The sequence below is a fragment of the Hypomesus nipponensis genome, chromosome 16 (genome assembly GCF_054491055.1).
Source record: "Hypomesus nipponensis isolate SF chromosome 16, ASM5449105v1, whole genome shotgun sequence".
Taxonomy (NCBI): Eukaryota; Metazoa; Chordata; class Actinopteri; order Osmeriformes; family Osmeridae; genus Hypomesus; species Hypomesus nipponensis.
This window is the reverse complement of record NC_140376.1, coordinates 4,093,734-4,115,433: the sequence shown is the minus strand read 5'-3', so window position 1 is coordinate 4,115,433 and position 21,700 is coordinate 4,093,734. Positions and strand designations below refer to the sequence as shown.

At 46.6% G+C, this 21,700-nt stretch overlaps 3 protein-coding genes across 6 annotated transcripts; all 3 read right to left on the bottom strand.

Moving 5' to 3' along the window:
- Positions 1 to 70: 70 nt before the first annotated feature.
- On the bottom strand, positions 71 to 5,329 carry LOC146254444 (uncharacterized). 4 transcript variants are annotated; one of them, XR_014731427.1, is made up of 12 exons: positions 4,681 to 5,329; positions 4,163 to 4,370; positions 3,622 to 3,840; positions 2,829 to 3,146; positions 2,607 to 2,735; positions 2,391 to 2,434; positions 2,147 to 2,249; positions 1,785 to 2,008; positions 1,419 to 1,683; positions 1,043 to 1,188; positions 646 to 849; positions 84 to 201 (listed from the first exon to the last, which is right to left on the bottom strand). XR_014731427.1 is itself a non-coding variant. In XM_084675443.1 (11 exons), the coding sequence occupies exons 2-11, from the start codon at positions 4,364 to 4,366 to the stop codon at positions 711 to 713; spliced, it is 1,791 nt and encodes a 596-aa protein (XP_084531569.1). In that variant the 5' UTR covers positions 4,367 to 4,370; positions 4,681 to 5,328; the 3' UTR covers positions 71 to 710. The 4 variants fall into 4 exon arrangements, 3 of the variants coding, with proteins under 3 accessions (XP_084531569.1, XP_084531571.1, XP_084531570.1); XM_084675443.1 differs by having other exon boundaries at positions 71 to 849; positions 4,681 to 5,328; XM_084675445.1 differs by having other exon boundaries at positions 71 to 849; positions 1,785 to 1,999; positions 4,681 to 5,328.
- A 236-nt stretch (positions 5,330 to 5,565) lies between these two features.
- Positions 5,566 to 10,961, bottom strand: LOC146254443 (leucine-rich repeat-containing protein 24-like). The gene is made up of 5 exons (XM_084676138.1): positions 10,643 to 10,961; positions 9,891 to 10,070; positions 9,242 to 9,520; positions 8,514 to 8,682; positions 5,566 to 8,189 (listed from the first exon to the last, which is right to left on the bottom strand). Exons 2-5 carry the CDS (start codon positions 10,047 to 10,049, stop codon positions 6,991 to 6,993), a joined length of 1,806 nt encoding a protein of 601 aa, XP_084532264.1. The 5' UTR covers positions 10,050 to 10,070; positions 10,643 to 10,961; the 3' UTR covers positions 5,566 to 6,990.
- A 2,393-nt stretch (positions 10,962 to 13,354) lies between these two features.
- Positions 13,355 to 16,150, bottom strand: LOC146254442 (E3 ubiquitin-protein ligase RNF14-like). Its single transcript, XM_084676170.1, has 6 exons — positions 15,910 to 16,150; positions 15,383 to 15,513; positions 14,730 to 15,227; positions 14,331 to 14,613; positions 14,060 to 14,223; positions 13,355 to 13,725 (listed from the first exon to the last, which is right to left on the bottom strand). The coding sequence occupies exons 1-6, from the start codon at positions 16,061 to 16,063 to the stop codon at positions 13,618 to 13,620; spliced, it is 1,338 nt and encodes a 445-aa protein (XP_084532296.1). The 5' UTR covers positions 16,064 to 16,150; the 3' UTR covers positions 13,355 to 13,617.
- Positions 16,151 to 21,700: the final 5,550 nt, after the last annotated feature.

Below are 21,700 nucleotides of genomic sequence, written 5' to 3'. Positions count from 1 at the left end.
AAGGGCAGGCAGAGTGGCTTTTCTCCATAGAAGGTGCTGCTCCATGGTGCTGGAGGTGTAAGGGCAGATGCACACTGATCGTGTGTGGGTCCTGGTTAGATAATGGGTGAATGAGGTCCCTTGATAAGCCCAATGGAGGAACATGATCTGCTCCTGTGATGATGGCAAGGAGGTGTTCAAAGGAGAAGATGGTCTGGTTCTCTGTTTGAAGTGGCAACAAGATTATGTTTTTTTGTTGAGTTTGATTTATCCCTGTGTTACCTTTGGGTCATTGTGACCTTTCAGTCATTGTGACCCACCATCTTGTTGAGACAACTTTACCCAATACACAATAAAGTGAAGCATTTTCTTTTAACCGTCGCACTTTTTCAGACCCACAACAGCTCGAAGGTAAAAATAAAATGTTCACTTTGTTTTTGCATTGGGTAAAGTTGTCGCAACACGACAATGGGTCATTGTGACGCGAAGGCAGCACAAGGGGTAAGTTGTTGATGGACAACACGAAACCTGTTTTGTCATAGTACCGTTTGTACTGTTCCTGTGTGTACTGTACTGCCATTGCATGCTGGCTCTGCACATCATCAGTATAAACATGAAACCAAGTGAACTGATCAATTCAAACAGGACAGAAAACCTCTCACTGACAATGAGGACAGTTCCCCAACAAGTGATGGGGGTCTCAGATGCTGTCAGATCAGATTCTGGGAGATTCAAGGAGACCTGGAAGACCCAGGCTCTGGGGTGTTTGTCATGACAGGCAGGAAGGCCGCAAAGTGAGCTTTCATGATATCCCAGAGACCACCGCAGCTGTTCACACCCTCTGTAAACTGTGAGATCATGCCATTCAACCTGGGGAGAGGATCAGAAGTTTTCACAATAAAAGCGTATTGATTGTTGTTTAGCATGATAAACCTATACCTTGAAACTTAAGATTCCCCTGTCCAAAATTCTGGCACAGCAGGCTAACACTGCAGTATTAAATTAGGTTTTTAAATGGATCTATTTGGTCCCAGTTCTGAGTACTTTAGGTTAAGTATCTTACCTGTGGTAGATGTAGTGTTCGACCACACAAGCATAGATGGAGGGAAGCTCACTATTGTGGGCTGTGTAGATCTCTGGGAGGCCACAGTCAGCCACCCACTCACACAGCCTGGGACTGAGCTTCTGGACGGAGCCACAACTCCGTAGCTGCAGGGCATCCACCAGCACCACAGAAGAGAATGAAGAAGGAATGGGTGTAACATTTTGAGGTTCAGTTAGTTTCATACTGCATACATACTGTATTCTACACCATGGATACAGTTGAACTGCAGAAAAGGTAAATTATTGACCAGAGTACTGCTGCACAAACTACTAATCCTGCAAGAATTAGTTACTGAAAAAGTACTTATTCCAAGTATGTGAAAAGTCTGAAGTACCTGTTGCAGTTGGACCTGAATGTCTGCATCCGCCACCTCCCTCCAGTCGAAGTCCTCCAATGAGGGGTTGTGGCCACACATGAGCTGGTATAGGTCCGGGTGAAGGCAGCGAAGGCCTGGTCCTCCATGGCACAGCGACCAGCCCACCAGTGCTCCAGCAGCAAAGTAGCGCCTTTCTTCCAAGGCGACCAGGTCATAGGTCATCAACAGATGGCCCGGCTGGCCCTCCAGTAGCGAGCTCTCCTGCACCTCCAGCAGAGCCAGTCTGCAGGCAGAAGCGGTAGCACAAAGACACCCCGAACGGATGATTGGGTAATGTAGTAAATCAAAGCTCGTTACCTCGAACGTTGGCAGGGAAACGAGTACCTAAAGAACTCTCCGAGCGACCCCTCGTGCCCTTGGTCCTCATCTCCGACAAAGTGGAGGATGGGAGTCGTCCTGAAGCTGAAGGAGGGATTCTTCAAGGCTGCAAAGGCACTGCTGAGGATTGCCGACCTCGGCACATGGAAATGGGTCTGGACATCTGGAGTCATGTTCTGTTCCCTAAACAGTCTGAGGACGGCATCTACTTCCAAAGTGTCCTGGAAAGACTAGCAGTACTTCATAGGCGAGAAGACTGCTGAACTGATGTTTCTCACCACTCCTTGCCTCTACTCACCCCCAAAGAAAATGATGTTGCACAGTACATAACTCTAGAGCATTTAGTTCTTATTAATTAGAAAAATTACCTCTTCAACACTGGGGGTAGATAAATGGGATTCTACCCTCATTTCATCCCGAGGGTTAATGTCATGTATACCATCTTTATTGGCATACCAACATAACTCCTGTCTGAATGAGACATTGAGAAAAGAATGTGAATGAGCCGTGCCCAGTGTACTCAACATAACCGGTCATGTGGGTTGTGGAATTTTCTTAATAATTTTCTCGGAACAATCTATAGCAACCAATTATCAGATTAAAAAAGCGTACCTGTTCAAAGCTTGATCCCTGTCAGCCACACAGTCACTTTTTGTCTATACAAACAAAATAAAAGGAGACAGATGCTTTCAATCAAAATCACACAATGGAATAGTAGAGTGCACCACAAACAAACCAAAGAGCAATGCAACCAGAGTAACTTGAGCCAATTTCCTCCTTTGTCCATTTTCATTCAGGGTTATTTCTAGAGAGAGCTAGCGTGTTTACCTCAGTGTAGTCATGGTGACAGAGGACATAGAGGGGTCCATGTCCTGTGATATTCAGCACTTGCTTCCCGGTCCAATCCGACTGAGGCGGCAAGTCAGGGATAAATAACACCCGAGAGCCCTGCAGACACTAGCGCGCGCACACACACACACAAAAGTAAGTCTATTGTGAAGAGCCTAATCGGCTTTCACATGACATTTGTCTGAATGTGATAGTAACTACCTTGAGGTAGGTAAAGGACACCGCCTGCCCTTGTTTGCTGGAGAACCGTCTCTTGAATAGAGAAGCCAGACGACTCTCCATCTCATGGGCACTCCAAGAGTCGTCGATGGACATCCTGGTAACGAGGCCCAGGGCTTCCAGCTCTGCTCTCTCCCTGCCCCAGGGCACGCTGTGACTGAGCTCCTGGCCCCGAGGGTACCCGCTGGGCAGACAGACGACATCCTTCACCACCAGACCCTTCTTCTCCGGCACCGGCCTCCTCCACTTCAGCTTGGTGGGTGAGCTGTGGGGGGCCATGGGCACGGGCGTCGCTGGGGTCTGGATGGAGAGGAGGGCCAAACGGACTTTCTATGACTTCAACATCCAGCGCAGATACTCTAACACAGTGGTTCTCAACCCTGTCCTCAGGGACTCTCTGTCCTGCTTGTTTTAGATGTTTCCCTGCTCAAACATACCTGATTCAAATGCATGTTTGTTACCAGGCTTCTACAGAGCTAGATAACGACCCTTTTATTTGAATCATGTGTGTTGGAGGAGGGAAACATCTAAAACATGCAGGACAGGGGGTCCCGGAGGAGCAGGGTTGAGAACCACTGCTCTAACACAACGGTAAGGGTTGGAACAACCCTCACTTTCTCCCAGCCCCAACAAAACAAAGTGTGGAGACCTCCACCCCTTCCTCTCATGTACTAAGTGAAAGACATCTGGCCTCCAACTTGTTTCATAAGGAAGAGTAAGCAAATGCAGATTCGAGCAGACTTTTCACATCGATGTTTCTTTCTGTGAACTTTACCGAAGAGACGCGAGACCATCTGTCCTCCTCAGTCATCCCTGTATACGGAAACATCTCCATCTCTATCTCGACGTTCTCCGTCTTCATCATAGGGGGCTGTGGTCCCTTGTTCACCATCCTAGTAAGTGATGGAGATTCTGTAGTGTTCCTGGGATTTTGTTGTTCAACAGGCTCTGTCACAACATCATTTAGAGGCACCAAGGGGTGTTCAAGATAAGGCTGTGAGAGAAAGACACACGAGTGAAGTCAGTACTAATGTCTTATACAGCATTAGGACTTCTTTATTATAAGCTTGATTATTTATTATAAGTTTAGACAGGCCACTTGGAAACTGTCAAGAGGAGCTGGATCAAAGAATTCAACCTGAAAGCAACCAACCTGAAACTTGAAGCTAAATTTAAATATGTAAACATGTTATTTTAGTTCACCTTGTCAGAGTATGTTGCAAGGTTTTTTTTTTTTTTTTTCATGTTCACAAGTTATACGTTGCATCGTCAATACCAACAATGTATAGCGTGAGGTTGAATGTGGTTCTTCTTACCTCGTCAGGGCCTGGGCTTGGGTCCGGGTCATTAAACTGGGATTCCTGCTGTTGTCCCACTTGTGACGGGGCCTCAAAGGCAAACAGCTTCATCTCAATGTTCTCCATCAATATCATCACCGTCGCGCTCTTTCCTTCCAGCTTCACCTCCCTCTCATTTATGCTATCCTTTTTGAGGCCTGCTCTATGTTTCCTGACTTCCATTAACCTGTTAATTAGTAGCGTCACACATATGTGATCGTTCGAAAGCGGGCCCCACACAGTACCTTCACACGTGTGTGATTCTGAACATTCCAACAGACTACTTTCAGATAGACAAAAACTATATGACAAACGCTATAGTATGGCTTCAAAATGTACAAATAGGAGGCTAACAAGTAACACTAGCAGTTAACGCTAGTAACATTGCTACGAGTATGCTAAGTTGCTAGGTAACGGAAGCTAACGAAGGCTGGCTAGCTTCCGTTTTGAAAAAATAATTCACTCTGGTGGAAGCGTCGGTAATATTTAGAACTCACTCCTCAATAGGATCAAGACAGGCTGGTTCTTGCTTTCCTGGCCGGTGTTTCCTTCAGTCTGCTTCCACTGTCTCCCTCCCCTTCCTACAGTGAATTGTCCCTTAATCAGCTTTGCTACTGGCCCATTTGATGAGGTAATTCAGAGAGGAACAGAGTATGGACACACATAGCACTCCAACGACTGACTCCCCCACCCAGTCTTGATTAGAAGTCAAACTTTAGCCAAATGCCCTTTGTTCTTACTTCTGTGACCTCATTGATCACCAATGATTAGTAAGTTTCATCCTTTCACTAAACGGATTTGTCCTGACAAGGTCTGGAGGGCAATGGGAGGAGGACAATTGACTACAAGAGTAAAATACCGGTTTGGCTCAGAAGATTAAAACGTTTTTTAGTTGTTTTCTCAATGATTACAACATTGAACGGAATCAGCCCAGGAAAAAAATGAATGCGTTAGTAGATCGATGCAGTAATTACTAGTGGGTCGTCGCTAGTCTCGAAATCAATAAGTTGTAAAGACTAAAAATAGTTACGCTTTATACTGCCCGCTTAAAACGACATCACATTGGTGCCACATCGGACGTTCAGGTATAATTTCAACAAAAATGGGAGGCGCACACCCAACCTGGCATACCTTGATTTAGACATGAAGACGCCTCATTCGCTGCTTGCGCTACAACAGCGTGAATTTACAACAGGTGTGTAAAACAAATTACCCGATGTGGATAGGATATGGATAGAACAATTTTCTTAACGAAGTAAACTGAAAAATAGTAGGCCTTCCACTACTTCTTGGTTAATGCCTGACGGAAAATGCTGATATAGCAGCCGAGGCCTACTTACTGCATAGCTTAATTTTCCCACAACGAAGAGGACACAGCAATAAGTTGTAATTTATTTGGAAATAAATATGTAGCTGGAATATAAATAACATCGAGACAAAATTAAGAAATCGATAGTAGAAATGCAAACCGCCCTTTTTGGTTCTATGTAGAGCCGTCCCAGCAATAATTATATTAGCAAAATGTGAACATTTTCTACATCTGGAAGCCAAAATCACAGGTTGAAGAATGTTTCTGACAATGTTAAGGTAATAGATGCCCTCTACATATTTAAATATTTGTAAGAGCAGCTTCGCAGTACACAGCACATAGAACGTACCACACAGGCATCACACTGTGCTGAGTGTAAAGGGCCAACAGGCGACACATTTTACACATACATTGTACAGTAACTAGACTTATTGAGGTAAACTGAAATGAAATGCAACTGAAACACATGACCATGTGAATACAGGGAACACATAAGAAAATATTTTTTGGGGACTGGGAGGCAACATGAGGCAGCCTGTAATTTTACAGGCAACAAAAACGTGTTGATAAAGAAGCAAGGCTTACTTTCATAGGCTAGTTATAAAATATTTTTCGCATTTATATGGCTGACATTTACGATCTCATAATGCACTCCAATGTAATATTGCCTCTCCATGCAAGTTCACATCTTACAAATTTTCAGGAAACTTAGCCAATAATACGATGCGAAGAAACTGGAGGAGATCCAAGACGGTCGACATAATTTGACCAAAGAAATCTTTAGAGATTACACTATGCAGTAGAAAATGGGGAATTGGGTTTGATCTGTACAACGTCTCAGAGAAACCCATTGTAAGATATTACAGATTCTAGACAATTTTGGTGAGCTTTGTGCGCTTTTATTCTTGATCTGGGTCAGGTGAGATACAGCAGGTCAGCAGAGCCTGCACTTGGATCCACTCAACTGTTTTGTTGGTATGTTAAAAGAGGGGAAATGGGGAAGGAGACACAACACAACAGTATTTATGTTTGGCTGGATTCTGTTTTGGCTTATCCACCACACATTTCTTCAAAACAACTGCCCTGAACAAACCCAACTCCAATTGAATCCACACAACAATACTTTGATATCCTTCCTCTTCTCAGCACACAGCAAGATACAACGCAGGATCAGCAGTTCTGGGTTGGAAGGCTTCCAATCAATTTGCCACACGGCTCCACAAATCCCAGTTAAATAAAAGGGATTTATCCAGTGAAGGACAGTTGGTTGTTCTGGGCTAGTCAGCTTAAGGGCCAGTTCCACCTCCATGCTGGTGAGCGTATCACAGTTTCCAGGGTTTCAGGAGATCTCTAGGTTCTCCTGTCACATCAGGCCATAGAGGGACGACACCCCGATCCTGCTGCTCCTCAACCCGGCTGCTCCTCAACCCATGTCCCTGTAGTTCAGAGGATTCACCCATACTTGTTCATCCTCATCCTCCTCGCAGTCTTCCTCTCTTCAGCAGTGGATCTCGTATGCTATCTGAGAGTCGAGGAAGAGACCGGTGTGGTTGAGGAACAGGCCCTCGGACTCCGCCGTGGTGACGGGCTCCGCCTCCCCTCCCTCCCCCGCCATCCTCCTCATGGTCCGTATGTCAGGCTCCCCCTGAGACTGGAGCTTGGTCGGGCAAGAGGGCGGGGAGGGGGGCTCCGGCTGGGGGTAGCCCAGCGCGGTGGTCACGGCGGTGTGGGGCGGCGGAGGGAGGACAGGTTTGGCGCGGTTCAGGACGTACATCTCGTGGCCCCTCTCGTCGCGGTACTCCTCCAGCTGGGCGAAGGTGGTGGGTCCGTCGGAGTAGTCGTTGACATACAGGATGCTCTCCTCCTTGTCCTCCGCCTCCTTCTGGCGTTGCCGCTGGCGACTGTAGATCATGGCGACCAGCAGGAGGGCGGTGAGCGCCAGGAGCGAGATCCCGATGGCGATGGCGGTCTGTGTGGCCGCTCCGAGGGCGCTGAAGGCCATGCTGCCGAGGGCGTACAGAGGCTCGCGGCTCACGTCGGACGCGGCAGGGCGGGAGGAGCGCAGGCGGGGCCAGGAGGGGGCGTAAGGCGAGACGGGGGCCCAGGGAGATGAGAAGGACGAGGAGGAAGAAGAGTTGATGCCCAGTTGAAAGGTCACCCGGGCCACGCCCCCGGCGTTCCAGGCCTCGCACTCGTACAGCCCGGCGTGAGCCACCGTCACGTTGCTGAGGAACAGCATCCCGCTCCCCGTGTCGGGATCGAACCTCTCGCCGCCGTCCCCCTTCTGCAGCCTCACCCTCTCCTCCCCCAGGTGGCCCGCCGCGTTCTCCGCCCCTCCGCCCCCACTCCCGGCCGCGCCACCGCCCCCCAGCTCCTGCACCAGGCCGCGGGGGGCCAGCGGCAGCTTGCCCAGGGAGGCCTTCCTCCAGGTCACCTGGGGCCGGGGGTAGCCCGAGGCGTGGCAGGACACCCGTAGGCTCTCACCCAGCCGCACGGCCAGGCGACGTGGCTCCAGCTGCACCAGCGGGGGGATGCACACCAGGCTGTTGAGGGGCACCTCCACCAGGCTGAGGTGGGAGAGGCGGGGCGGCTCCGTGCAGACCAGCCGACGCTCGGCCGAGCTGAGCAGACGCTGGCCCTCCTCGTCGATCCAGCTGCGCAGCCAGTGGAGGGCGCAGTCGCATCGCCACGGGTTGTCTGGCGAGTAGAGGAGGAGCGTGGGTCAGAGGTGGCAAGGGGGGGGGGGGTGGGTTAGGGTTAGGTGAGGAATGTTTGGGCTACAGCTGTGTAAGTATTGTGTGGTGAGATCGACGCAGTGATGCATGTAGAGGGTTAGGGGTCAGATTGATACAGTGAGGAGAAAAGAGGGAATAAATAAATCACGCAGGACATGAAGGCTTGGACTGTGGGCGTATTGCTCGCCACCTAGTCCAAACTGAGAATAATTTTGCATACATTTGTCTCTGGAGGTGCACCGTAAACACCCACACACATATGAGCGCGCACATCCTGCAGCCTGACCTGTGAGGCGCAGGACCTGGAGGCTGACCAGAGGTCGGAGGGTGGCGGGGCCCATGGTCTGGAGGTTGTTCCTGCTCAGGTCCAGCAGGGCCAGGGAGGTGAGGCCCACCAGAGCCTGGTCCCCAAGGAGCTCGATGCTGTTCTGCTGCAGGTGCAACTCCTGCAGACGCTGCCATGGAGAAAAAACCTCATACTGTTACGATCGGGAGCATCACGCCTTGGATGAATAATGGAATCGTGTTGTCTATGTGTAGGCCCTCAGAAAAGATGACCTTGCAACAGTCCAACCACCATAAAATAGATACGTATTTATGAATGGTGGACAGGCTGTGACTTGATTCTTTTTTCCGAGGGCCTTTTCATATATAAGGTCTGTCTCAGTCCTCTGCATGACTCATGTTTTTGATAACCTCTTCCTAACATCACCATGTGGAGACTATTTCTATTATGCTATGCTACTTTTCTCTCTGAGTTTCACTGGAAGATTTCCCTTGTCTTCTTATGAGGGTTTAGGTTGGAGGTTTAGGTGCAGTTCTATGGGTGTATGTGAGGCCCTCTGTGGCAGTACAATTCAAATTTGAGTTGATTTGATCAACCACTGTCACCATAGTATACTTTGTCTGGGCCTTACATCTTACAATGTTATTAAAATGAGTCGCTTGATCAAGGCCCGTTTTCTGTTTGTTTCCAGGAAATGCACAGAACTTCAAAAGCCTTTGGGTGCCCACCTGTAGGCCTCTGAAGGTGTAGTCTTGCAGGCGGGTGATGTCATTTCCCGCCAGATACAGGATGCGGAGGTGTTCCAGGCCTCGGAACATGTCTGCAGTCAGCAAATGGATGCGGTTGCCGTTGAGTGCCAGCTCCAGCAGTAGATTCTGGTTCCGGAAGGCTCCAGGCTCCAGGGCTGAGATGCTGTTGTTCTGCAGGTACAAGTAGTGAAGGTGGCCCAAGTGGGAGAGATCCTGAACTCTGATCTGACCTATGGCATTATCCTGGAGGAAGATGGTCTACACAGCGACAGCCAAGGGAGAAGAGAAGGGACGTGAGGAGGAAGAGAGGAATGCAGATTCTTTAAAAAACTATATATTATAAATGATGAGTAATACAAGAAGATATCACTTGAATAAAAAACATAACTGTAACGCTGGTTACACGACGTGTATGAGTCAAATGAACAGCATATTTATTTGTACGTGTGTATTTATAAGTGCTGCTGTGTGTATGCTAAATGTGTGCATTCTTGCGTGTGTGGGTGTATATGCTTTGCGTGTGTGCACGCTTGCGCGTACGTGTGTCCACGTCCATGCTTGCGTGTGTGTGTGCATGCCGGCGTCCGTGCCTGCATGCTGGCGTGACGCGTGTCTGCGTGCGGCCTACCTGTGCAGAGGGGGGCACGTGGGGCGGGATGTCTCTGAGGGCCATGGAGCCACACTCCACTGTGAGGCTGTAGCAGCGGCAGCCGTGGGGGCAGCCCAGAGAGGGCCGGCTGTGGACGGACAGCACCAGGAACACCAGCACAGACAGGACCCACGCCATCTCTCACGCCCCACAGATGACCTAGGGAAGGAGGGATGGATGGAGAGAGAGAGAGCTGAGTGACCTGCCCTTGAACTGAACGGCTTGACTGAACAATGGCCATGTTGTCCTGTTTGTATGTCTGCCCACGCGTACAAGAGGAGGGCACAAATTTCTCCAACTCAGAAAGGTGGTGTGGACTAGGATCTGTTTACACTGGCTTACACATGATTTGGTATGCATACTGTCATTTATTAGTAGTCATCACCTGACATTTTGGAACACACTAGCAACCAAAACAACATACTATTTGTATTATGGTAGTATAGGATGCATATCATAACATAGTTATATTATCTTTGTATCAATTCTTTTATTCAGGCCTATTTGCCATATAGCAATATTATGAACCAATAACACCACTACAATAACAAAAATGCAGTATTAACATTTAATTTCTCTCAGTCAAACTACATTTGATCGGTATGCTATCTATCTTTAAATATCCATCTGAGACAGAGTGTTCAGAATAATCCTGTTTACGGACTCTAGCAGTCCACGTTTATATCGTTGATTCTAAACCCTGACACACACGAGCGTCATGCTGTACATACCGACGAGAATGGAGAGATATGTTGTTTAATCACGATCTGGGATATTTTGACAAAGCTCTTTCCCCGATATCACCTCACAGTGATGCATAGACAGACCTATGCTTAAAATATATATTTCCGACTACCGCTGCAGCTCTATCCAACATGAATTATACGTGCGTTCCACTGGTCATTATCTTGGAAGCCAACCGCGAGGACCCGCATAAAAAACTGAAAATTAAAAATCCACGGAAAAATAGTTTCAACAATAGAAGCTTCAATCTGAATAAACAAATGTATTGAATCAAGTCATTTCCTTTTTCTTAAATCCCATCCACCGTTATTTGTCAGCCTCATTGCGCACGCACCGTGTCATCCAATTTATCCACGTTCCTTCGTCGGTAGCCCCTCCTTTCACCGTCTTTCTCTCTTGGTCTGATTCGTAACAAGACTGTGGGCCTTTTGTCAAACGCCGGCTTCCTCTTCTTCTACACTGTCTCTACAAGGTTTTTCCTGATTCAATATTTGAACATAGGCTCACAAGGCAAAACGTCTGTAGGCTACAGTATTTGAATAATAAGCCAGTTCAGCCTGTGCGATATGTAATGTTCTATAAATCTGTAATGTTGTAAATTTGTACTGTATTGGAGTGTACTAACTGGTTCTTACTGAACAACAAAAAATTACAGTAATCAAATACTCAAATTACTATCTGGCTTATTGTGTCATCTAAAGATGTTTCCTATAATTTGCCGTGAACACTGTGTGCTGCTGAGGCCTTCTACATTTTATCGACGAATAGTGTAGTGTTTTATTGCAGCCATAAGATGGTGTCCAAGGACCAGCATGTATTATATGAAATTAACAACACATCCAGCGCTTGATGTCCTGCGATAGAAAAAAAATATAACAAATCAATGAGGCCCTCTACTGGCTGTTTTGGGGGAATCACTTAATCTTCAACTCGTGTTCAACTTCCTATGTTGAACACGAATTTGAATAAATAATTTACATATTACCTTGATAGGGATACAGTGATAAAATACCTCGACAACTTTCTATACAAGAAATAATGCAGCTCCACAACAAATCAATTAATCACAAGCTTAAGCTTTATCACCTGACAACTACTTGTACAGGTCATGCTTTTTTGATATTGGTGATTCTGAAGGAATGGATATCTTCATAGTTTGTCTTCAAATATAACTCGAGCTGGACAGCTGCCTGAAAGATACAAAGGGAGAGATTGATACATAGACGGACAGAGAAAGATCGATACATAGACAGACAGAGAAAGATCGATACATAGATGGACAGAGAGAAAGAGAGAAATAATAACATGCATCAGTCTCTTCATGACAATATTCAGTTCAACACTGGCTTAGTCAACAAAGTGGAATGACAGCTTATGAATATAATGCCCTGAGCCTTCGAACTCAGTTCAGATCGGCACTGATAAATAATAAAGACGTTCTTACATTTAGGAGAGCAGCTTGGATAGAGGCATCCGTTGAGTTGGAGGAAGCCAGAACAGAGATCTTCATGTTACTGAGGGTCTGAATTTCTAGCAAACACACACATTTCCAGTTCAGATTTATGTGAAGGGTGTGACTAGCACTATACACTTGGATGCTTCGATGTTCTACCATGCATGTGATGTGTAAACTGAACATGCAGGCTCAGAATTGACTAAATGAATAGTGTACACTAAACAGGGGTCAGATGGCTGAGCGGTAAGGGAATCGGGCTATTAATCAGAAGGTTGCCGGTTTGTATCCCTGGGCAAGGCACTTCACCCTACTTGCCTCGGGGAGAATGTCCCTGTACTTACTGTAAGTCGCTCTGGATAAGAGCGTCTGCTAAATGACAGAATGTAATGTAAATGTAAACAAATATCAATAATATAAAAATAGTGACATTGATGCAGTCAATGAGGAAGGCCTACATGATGGGTATGAAAATGAAAGATATAAAAAAAACGTATGAAAAAAACATATCATGGCAGAAGAAATATATAACATACAATACAATATGTATATTAGGAAGTGACCTTGATTATGTTATACATTTTAAGATCTCACAGTTGAAGGACAACAGAAATAGGCCGATATAGAGTGTCGATTGGTTTGGGATCGATACATAGAGTGAGCAACGGCTCTCTCTTACCAGAGATGTCTCCATGTACGCAGGAAAGGATTAATCCAAGCACACAGAGTTCTGTGTACCAAAACATTCTAGAACCTCCTGCTCTAACCGCCTCCAGTGCTGTTCTTCAACTGACTGTGATATCCAGACCTCTTAGTCTTTATAGCCGAAAATGTCCTTTAAAGAGTTTTACACCCAAATCCTGCAATGTAAATACCTGTAAACCTGTCTGGCAAGCATCCCTGTTGTTAAGTCTTATGAGAGAAACCTGTCATTAAATTCCCTATCAATTGAAGCTCCGCCTTCACTCCAACACAATAAAGAATAAACCAGGAAGAAGAGAGGCTGTTTGAAACCCCGAGATACCTGATGCTCATAATACTGGTTATTCTGGAAACCGTATTGATTCTAGTCACAAGGTTTGAATTATAGGGAGGAATGGGAATGTTAATTCAACTAGGATTTCGTGCCTCTGAGCACATTGACCAAGCACAGAGATGATATGAATGTTACATAGATTTTATTATCTACTAATTATTGTCATTTGAATCAAGTCAACATAGAACATTTTAAAATAGATTTTTCCCATCAGCAAACACACAATTTACAACACAATCAGTTATACAAAAATAAATAAGCGAAAGTTACTATCATAAGATTAGGATACTGTAATACATTTTAATCCATTAGCATGGTAACATTGCATCCTTTTAGCATTGATCCAGTATTAATAGGAATTTTCACACATATCACGAGTGCTGTTTCCATTGTAGCAGTATAATAGTTTTTATGTTAAATGTATTGTTGGTTACCACTGCTGATCCTATTTTAGCATGCCTTCATGCTGTTCATCAGCTAACGTGTACACAGCTAGTCTTCTCATAAAGTTGTTCCAAACACTCCCAACAGAAACAAAGTCCACATTTAGTGCAGCACATCCTGTTGCAGCCTCCGTCCTTCTGCAAAGAAGCCGGGAGAGAAATACCAGGTTAGTGCTCGAGGGTTTCGGTTGGTTACAGGTGCTGGTCTGTGGGAGTCTGCGAAGCCGTCTGTAACATTTCATGTAAAAAGACTGTTCAAATAGTCCACCCTACACAAGGGCTTCTGGAGGTTAGACTTTCTTGTTTTTAGTTCACGTTACAAAGACAGAAGAGAAGGATTGTATCAAACCAAGTTACAAGCATTACATTTTCATTTCAACGACTATATTTCTTTTTTTTTAATTTAAACTAAAATACAATATTTGGTCAGGTAAACCTCAATTGCAGCAGTGCAGTGTGGACAGTGACTCACATATATTTTGGAGTTGCACCGAGGACAGAGCTTGCTGTTGTGGGATAACCAGTCCTCACTCAGACAGTCTGCTAGTAGTCCAGGTTTTCCATAGCGTTTCTCCAGAACCTTCCTTCGTTTAAGACTGCCTGTGGAGTAGTCCTCCCAGAGCATCTGCACACCGGCTGGACACACACACACACACACACACACACACACACACACTGAAGAGTCAGCAACATGCCTACACACTGGTACAGAAACACACACTAACACACACACTTCCCCTCACCGAGATTCTTGGGTATGGCTGCATACTCGTCCTCTGCAGCCTCCTTTGCCGTTTCCTCTTTTTGAAAGCAGGGGGCGTGGCCATGGTAGCTCCTCCTACAGAGGCTACAGAAGGCGTAGCGGCATGCAGGGCAGATGCCGGACTTGCGGTCAGCCTCCAGGACCACGGCGGACGCACAGCCACGGCGAGGGCAGTACACCACGTCCGCCATGCTTTCCAGAGTGGACTGGAGGAGGAGGCGGTCATAGCGAAGGAATAGCTCCTCCCCCACCTGCTGCTTCACCTGGAAGGTGTGAGGGAAAGTGGAGGGAAAGGTGATGAGTGTGTGTGTGTGTGTGTGAGAGAGTGTGTGTTTGATGACATAAGCAGGTGTTTAAGGGGTTATGTTTCAGTTGTCACCTGGCCAGGTGTAGCCATGGAGTCACACCGGGACTCGGGGCAGGTGAGGTTCTGCACGTTGCCGGCGGTGATCTGCATCCGGAAGTACTCTGCCACGCAAGGGTCACAGAACACATGACCGCACCGTGGGAACTGGAAACACCCGGAGCCGGGAATACCCCGGAAACAGATGCCGCAGTCGAACACCTGGCCCTCGAACTCCCTCCGTCTCTGGCTCACATCGTAGGCAAGGAGCCCCGCCAGAAGGTCAGCTTCTGGGGGACCGACCGAGGCCTCTCCAGGGCCCTGGGACCCGGGGTCCTCAGCTCCTCCACAAGCCCCCGAGTCTCCACACCGGCTGGGCTCCTCGGGTGCCTGGCTGACCGGGACGGCAAGGGGTGGTCGGATGTGAAGGTAGCTGAGAAGGTCTTCCTTCAGGAAGTGGACCCAGGAGAACAAAACTACGCTGCCCTCTGCAGCTTGCCACAGTGCTTCCAGGTGCCTGGACACAACTGAGAGCTGAGGGAGAGGGTCAGGGGTCATAGCATGTCACACATACATATGCATACATACACGTCGTATACACACACAGCTTCCAATGTATTCTGTTGTATTACATAAAATTGAGGAAACGCATTAGACTTGTTAGTGGAGAAACACACACACCCTCACACCTGTGCAAGTGACAGCCATCGAGTGCTGAGAGTGAATGTGGGTGGGGAACAGGAAGGGTAATCCCCTGGCAGGTTGAAGTTCAGAACCAGTGGAGGAAGAAAAGATATGGCGTGCTGCCTCAACGAGTCTCCTAGGTGACAATAACAACAACACCTGAGGCCCTCTACGTCTGCTTAAGCCGTCGTCTCACATGAGGAATTAATAACCCTCATGTCACTATTGCTATGGATTTGCATACATTGTGCCTTCACCTTTGGTTTAAATAACAAAAAACTGTGATCCCAGATGGCAGGAAGAGGGTGTATGCAGTCATGTTTTTCAGAAATTACACACGTCAGGATGGCTTTAAAACCGGGCTGGCATAACTACAAATATGGCCTGATATTGTAGGCTATCCTCTGTGATATTGACTACAAAGCCCACCAACTAAATCATACTTATAATCATATAGGCTATAGTTAGGCACACTAACTTGCAAAATTGTAGGCAGTCTAAAACATGACGACGCTTTAATCTCATCTCGTACCTTCTTTAATAACTACACTGAAGTCCCGAGGCAAGTCCACTGTAACTCGGATCTCTCCGCCTGATGTCGACTGGGTCCGAACGAACTCGTCGTCACTATAGATACTCGCCAGCGCCAATAGTTCATCTTCTTGGGCTTCACAATTATCGCACATTGGCTTCTGAAAACAAATCACCTACACACAATCACCGCCTTCGCCTTTGACAGCTCTACATTCGATATGAAAATGCCTAGTCTTATCAAGTCTCAGAAACATGGATGAACTGTCGCCTACTGGAGGTAACTTAGTATCAGGCGGTGAGGCTGAATGATGTAAGATAGGCAATGAATCCGCAATATGGACTGGGCGAGGTCATTCCTCGGCAATGTTGAGCACTCAGCCAGCTATATCCAGACCTACACCGTATCCTGGACAAGTCCCCAAACACAATACTACTTACAGATTTTAAGATACTTACCCAATTTTAGAAACATAAGTCCTGTCCTGTTCAGGTCATGCCAATGTGTTCTAAACGATGAAAAAAAAATAAAAAATAGTTTAAGGTTAATCATTTTGTCTGTTTAATATTAACACGTTCAAATATGATTACTGTAATCCAAGTGACTTGGATTGGAGAGCAATGGCCAGCGAAATAAACCGGTAAAGCAATAAAGTGGAATTCACATTCAGCGCTGTGGTACTTCTGTACACCCACTAGATGGCAGTAGATATACACCTCCTTCTCCGTTTTCTGAAAATAATTTGTTGAAGGCCTCATTACTAAAAATTAAATTATGATATCAAACACACAGCCAGAGCTTCTGGGACATACCTAATATGGTCTAAAGTCCCAACATACCCGGTTAACAGTCAGAAATACTATTCACAAATAAAAGGAGACATGCCTGAAAAAAATCACTTAGAGTAAAGGTGTTACCTACAAGAAAAAGGCTATCAATAAATAATGTCCGAAATAAAACATACCTTTGCCGTATCATACACAACTGCAACATGCATGTCACTCTCAATCAATATATGAAGCAAATCCAGGAACAATTAGATGCAGAAAAGCCTTTGGTACAGCACTGCTTATCTACGGTTGACGTGGCACTGGTGCGTCTGTTCCTCGCCAAACCATGACAGAAATTATGGATCTGGAAACCATTCAGTCATCAAATCCAACTAGAATACGGCGAGAAAAGCTTCTGTAATAAACATAAAAAAGGAATTATGACAGAGGAAACTGATATAGCTTACAGGGGCGTGTGTGTGTGTGTGTGTGTGTGTGTGTGTGTGCGTGTGTGTGTGTGTGTGAGTGTGTGTCTGCGTTTCTGTCCATTCGTGTGCGTCCATTGTTGTGTGCGTATGCGTGAGTTGCCCTGCCAGCTGATGTGTTAGCAAGCAGGGTCTGTTTGGGCGAGATAAGAATGTCAAAACGCTCTGCGGGCTTGCTCGCAAAAAGGAAGAGACAAAAGTTTAGAGACCTCTGTTTAGAGAATCTGCCTCGCTGACGCTCTAAAGGCCTGTTCTGCGATGTCGACGATACCGTAAAAGCAGTTTTGAGTTACCGCCTTTTTAGTTCAAAGAGTTATTTCGAAAAGGTTGCGCAAGGAACGACTGGTAACAATAATAGATCTTCACCTTCCTCATCCTCTCCTCTCTTAACAGGAACAAGGATAGAAAATAATTGTCATCCAAATTCAACTCCATCAATATTGACGCCCTAATGCTGTGTGTGTTCCGCACCACAGCAAGAAAATTAGTAAATAAGAGACAGAGAGAAGTGGAAAGAAAGAAAGAAAAAAGAATGAAAGAGAAATTGAGAGTTTAATTTACAGTGGAACTTTCCACCCATCTGTTTTGCTCCCAGAGGTCATAGAGGATTCCCTTTGATTTCGCCCCATGGAAGAACTGGCAACTTCAATATCTCTCCTCTTCACTTCTCTCCCCTCCTCTCCTTAAAGACCCCCTCTGTGTTCCAACCGAAATGGAACCCTATCATCTCACTCGCTGAGCCTAAGAGTAGCCTAAGTATGGGCCAGTACAGCCTATAATACTCTGCCATGGCGACTCTCAGAAAAACTTCAGAGATGTTCCGGAGGGTATCAGAGATCACACGTCTCTGAGCCGGTGCAGGTAGCTCATAGCCTCTGCAGGCTGGCTGTCAGTGGGAGACGGGGCAGGCAGCTCTCCTACCTTTGACATGGACCCGGAAGGGTTCTAACTCTCGCAGAACCACTTCACACGTTTTTGAAACCCTCACTGTCTTCCTTAGCACCACTGCCTGCCTGCCTGCCTGCCTGCCTGCCTGCCTGCCTGCCTGCCTGCCTGCCTGCCTGCCTGCCTGCCTGTCTGTCTGTCTGTCTGTCTGTCTGTCTGCCTGTCGTCTGTCTGTCTGTCTGTCTGTCTGTCTGTCTTCCTTCCTTCCTCCAAACCTGTCTGGTTGTCTGTCTGTCTTGAGGGGCTCGCCATGAAACAGCCAAGACCAATGCAAGACAGCAGGTGGGGTTGGGGGGGGGGATGAAAGAGGCCATCAGATCAGAGTTTCAGGCTTTCTGTGGAGTTGAAGAGGTGTAAAAAGCCCAGCCAGGTATGGAAGGTCTCTGAACATATCTAGCAGCGGAAAAAATAAATGATTGAAGCTGGGCGTGAGTGCGTGACTGTGTGTGTGTGTGTGTGCGTGCAGGAACGTATGTATGTGTGTGTGTTGGATGGAGATGTGCAATCCGCAAGCAAGATTGAAGTTAAGGTTGCAGGTAGGGCCTCTTCAAAGCCATGTTGGAGCCCATTAGCTGCTGACCCCTGATGTCAGGCAGTGAGATGTTGCCGCGGCAGCGAGAGGAACACGGGCCGAGTGAGAATGGGAGAGATGAAGAGGCGCTCACGGACTTGACAGCACTTCAATTCATGATATAAAACATGCAATGGGAGTGCTCCATTTGACTGAAAGAAGAGGCGGACCACACACAGGTAGACACGCACTGCGACATGCATGTGGGCACACACTTGCCCTCGTACGCACACACACACAGTTCATCCAGGCACACCGCTACAACACCGGACAGTAAGTACCCATCCAGTCCTTCCACGATGAACTTCTTGGCGAACTCATGCTGACGTACTCGCTCGACTGTGGCATTGAGCTAAAAAGATACTACAGGCATCTAGCAGTCGGCTTACAATTGAATCGCCTCTTCCTAGCATTAAATGTAACTGTCAGCTGTGCAATCTCCCTACAGGAGGGCTTGTGCATAACAACCAAACACACAACATTAGCATCTGGGTGGCCAGGTTGGGTGCTTTGATGTAGCAGGTGGGTCCTCCACAAGCCTTCTCCACATAGGTAGATGTGTCTGGATGTTTCCCACACATAGACTCCCATTCAAAATGGACTTAGGTTTTGGCGCGTTGACTTCTCATGCATCTGGTCATCCTCCCATAGACTCCCATTCAAAATGGACTTAGGTTTTGGCGCGTTGACTTCTCATGCATCCGGTCATCCTCCCATAGACTCCCATTCAAAATGGACTTAGGTTTTGGCGCGTTGACTTCTCATGCATACACACTTAACAAGTAAGGAAAGAACAAACACACCGAATAATCACATGGGTTAAGCATTACAGAAACCATTATGGTACAACAGCTCGAAGCTTTGATGCAGGGAGGCAGTGGATTGTGGATTGTGTTCTTGTCCGACTCTGGTTGTGAGTGATGTCCTAGCTTAGGGAAGGTTCTGTTGGATGGAAGGCTTACTGGTTTCATGTCCTGAGGTTTTTGAGTCGTGTGGATGTTGGGGATTAGCCTGTTGCCGTTGTCGTTGCCGACACACACACACACACACACACACATCTCACTCCCATTTGTAAACGTTGCAAGCGTAATTCGACATATCTATGCAGACACGGAGTGGATTTATTGCATTCAAGACCGAATATATGAATGTCACAAATCAAACATATCCAGTCATGTACAACCCTTCTATGCCCAGCAAATTAGTATTAGTATAAGGAAGTATTTCTTCCTTCAGGTAAAAAAGAAACGAAACATCTTTATGCTGCATGTATTGTGATCCCGGCTGCCCGGGGAGTGACAGGTGAACCCCAATGCAACACTCAGATGCTGATGGGGATATGAACCAGGTTTATTGTAGCCAAACAGAGGGTAATGACGGTGAGGTCCGTGGATTCAAGACAGGAGGAAGCGGGGTTGGAGCCGTAAGTGGTGGTGTCTGTAGCACACAGGAACGGAGGCAGGTTAGTAATAGGCTCGGCAAGGCGAGGCGAGGCAACAACCAACTACCGTCAAAGTAGCAACGTCGAACTGACAATGAGACTGTGGGAAGCCAGGGTAGATGAACTGTGCAGGTCACGATAGATGGGTAACAAGTGCGTCTGGTTGGGAGGTGAACTGGAAGATGTGAACCGGAGTATTGGGGTATGTAACCTGGAACATAGACTGGTCAGACACACACAAAACCAGGACTGGACAAGATAGAACATAACAACATGCACATCCAAAACAAAAAACAACCATGAAACAAAAATGATCATGCATCGATCAGTCGGTATGAACCCAGACATTGAAGATGTTTAAGACAGGTTCAGAACATGTTCCCCCTATACAGGAAAATGAAAAACAAGAACCTTCCGGAGGTGCATCCGAAACTAAAGAACCAGAAACAGGAAGTGTTTAAGAGTGCTGTAGTATATATGAACTCAAAAGATCCGCAGCATCTGAGACTATAAATAGTCTAATCTAATTAGCCATTAGGAGAAGTGTTGCAGTGGAAGAGGGCAGGGTGAGAGCTGAGTTGGGGTAATTAAGAAAGAGGAAGTCTTTGATGTTCACCAAGCTTTTTCATCGCCGCCAGGGAGACACTCATTTGAAAGCTAGTAGTGTGTGTGTGTGTGTGTGTGTGTGTCAAAGACGGGTGGGGGTTATGAAGGAAGAGAAAAAGAGTGCACGAGAGAGAATAAATGTGAGAGAGAGTCTGTGTATTTGTCACAGGCAGTGACTGGAACTCAGTAACCTCTCTAAAGTAAGACACACAACGCAGTTCTGTAAAATCCTTAACCTTCTCTCTCCTTCCTCAGATAGCAGCTTAGCTTCGATGCAGATCATTAATAGAGACGTGTTACGTGTGACTGCCAGCAACCCAAAAAAATGGAAGCATTTCAAGAGTGGAAATTCAGGTTGAAGTCCAAACCCTGAAAACGCGAAACGTGATCACCGCACAGCATCTTTCCCTTCTCCCTTCCCCGTTGTCACGCTTCTTTTTTCGTTTGCCCTCTTTTCTCTGCCCTCATCACTCCTGTCTCCTGACCTCCTTTCCCCGGTAGTTTCTTAGGGAGGTCTTGTTGCCCCTCTCAGGTTTCTTAGGGAGGTCTTGTTGCCCACAGGACCTCAGAAGTTGTTGACGTCTACATGAGCGACTGTAAAGCTCTCGGTGAAATGTCTTGTAAAATAAAAGGCCAGTTCAATTTCTATTTCCTTCTGTCTTGATTTTGTCCTTCTCTTTTCTCTCTTCCTCTTGGCTCAGCTGTGACACCGATCTCATTGACTGACATTGGGTCCCATGATGGGTTCAACGCCATGGAAACCCAAAACTGCTGCAGACGATTCACTGGAAGCAACACTTATTGGTATTCCACACATCCACACAAACTGCCAAACCATTTCTCAGCTTGGAATATTTATCTTATTCTGCATTCACTCTTCAAAGACCTCAGCTGAATTCTGTCAGGGAACGGCTGCATAATCTAATCATGAATTTCTTTTATCTGGGCGAAATGCCTTGTGGACAGGACAGCC

What these genes read in the sequence shown, in the direction of transcription:
- LOC146254444 (XM_084675443.1), bottom strand. Translation starts at nt 4,366, where the DNA reads ATGGAAGTCAGGAAACATAGAGCAGGCCTCAAAAAGGATAGCATAAAT. An exon ending in CAAGCCCAGGCCCTGACGAG is followed by an intron (nt 3,841 to 4,162) that starts GTAAGAAGAACC and finishes TTTCTCTCACAG; the next exon opens with CCTTATCTTGAACACCCCTT. An exon ending in TGTCCTTTACCTACCTCAAG is followed by an intron (nt 2,736 to 2,828) that starts GTAGTTACTATC and finishes TGCGCGCGCTAG; the next exon opens with TGTCTGCAGGGCTCTCGGGT.
- LOC146254443 (XM_084676138.1), bottom strand. Translation starts at nt 10,049, where the DNA reads ATGGCGTGGGTCCTGTCTGTGCTGGTGTTCCTGGTGCTGTCCGTCCAC. An exon ending in ACGTGCCCCCCTCTGCACAG is followed by an intron (nt 9,521 to 9,890) that starts GTAGGCCGCACG and finishes GTCGCTGTGTAG; the next exon opens with ACCATCTTCCTCCAGGATAA. An exon ending in ACACCTTCAGAGGCCTACAG is followed by an intron (nt 8,683 to 9,241) that starts GTGGGCACCCAA and finishes TCTCCATGGCAG; the next exon opens with CGTCTGCAGGAGTTGCACCT.
- LOC146254442 (XM_084676170.1), bottom strand. Translation starts at nt 16,063, where the DNA reads ATGTGCGATAATTGTGAAGCCCAAGAAGATGAACTATTGGCGCTGGCG. An exon ending in GATGGCTGTCACTTGCACAG is followed by an intron (nt 15,228 to 15,382) that starts GTGTGAGGGTGT and finishes CCTCTCCCTCAG; the next exon opens with CTCTCAGTTGTGTCCAGGCA. An exon ending in CCATGGCTACACCTGGCCAG is followed by an intron (nt 14,614 to 14,729) that starts GTGACAACTGAA and finishes CACACCTTCCAG; the next exon opens with GTGAAGCAGCAGGTGGGGGA.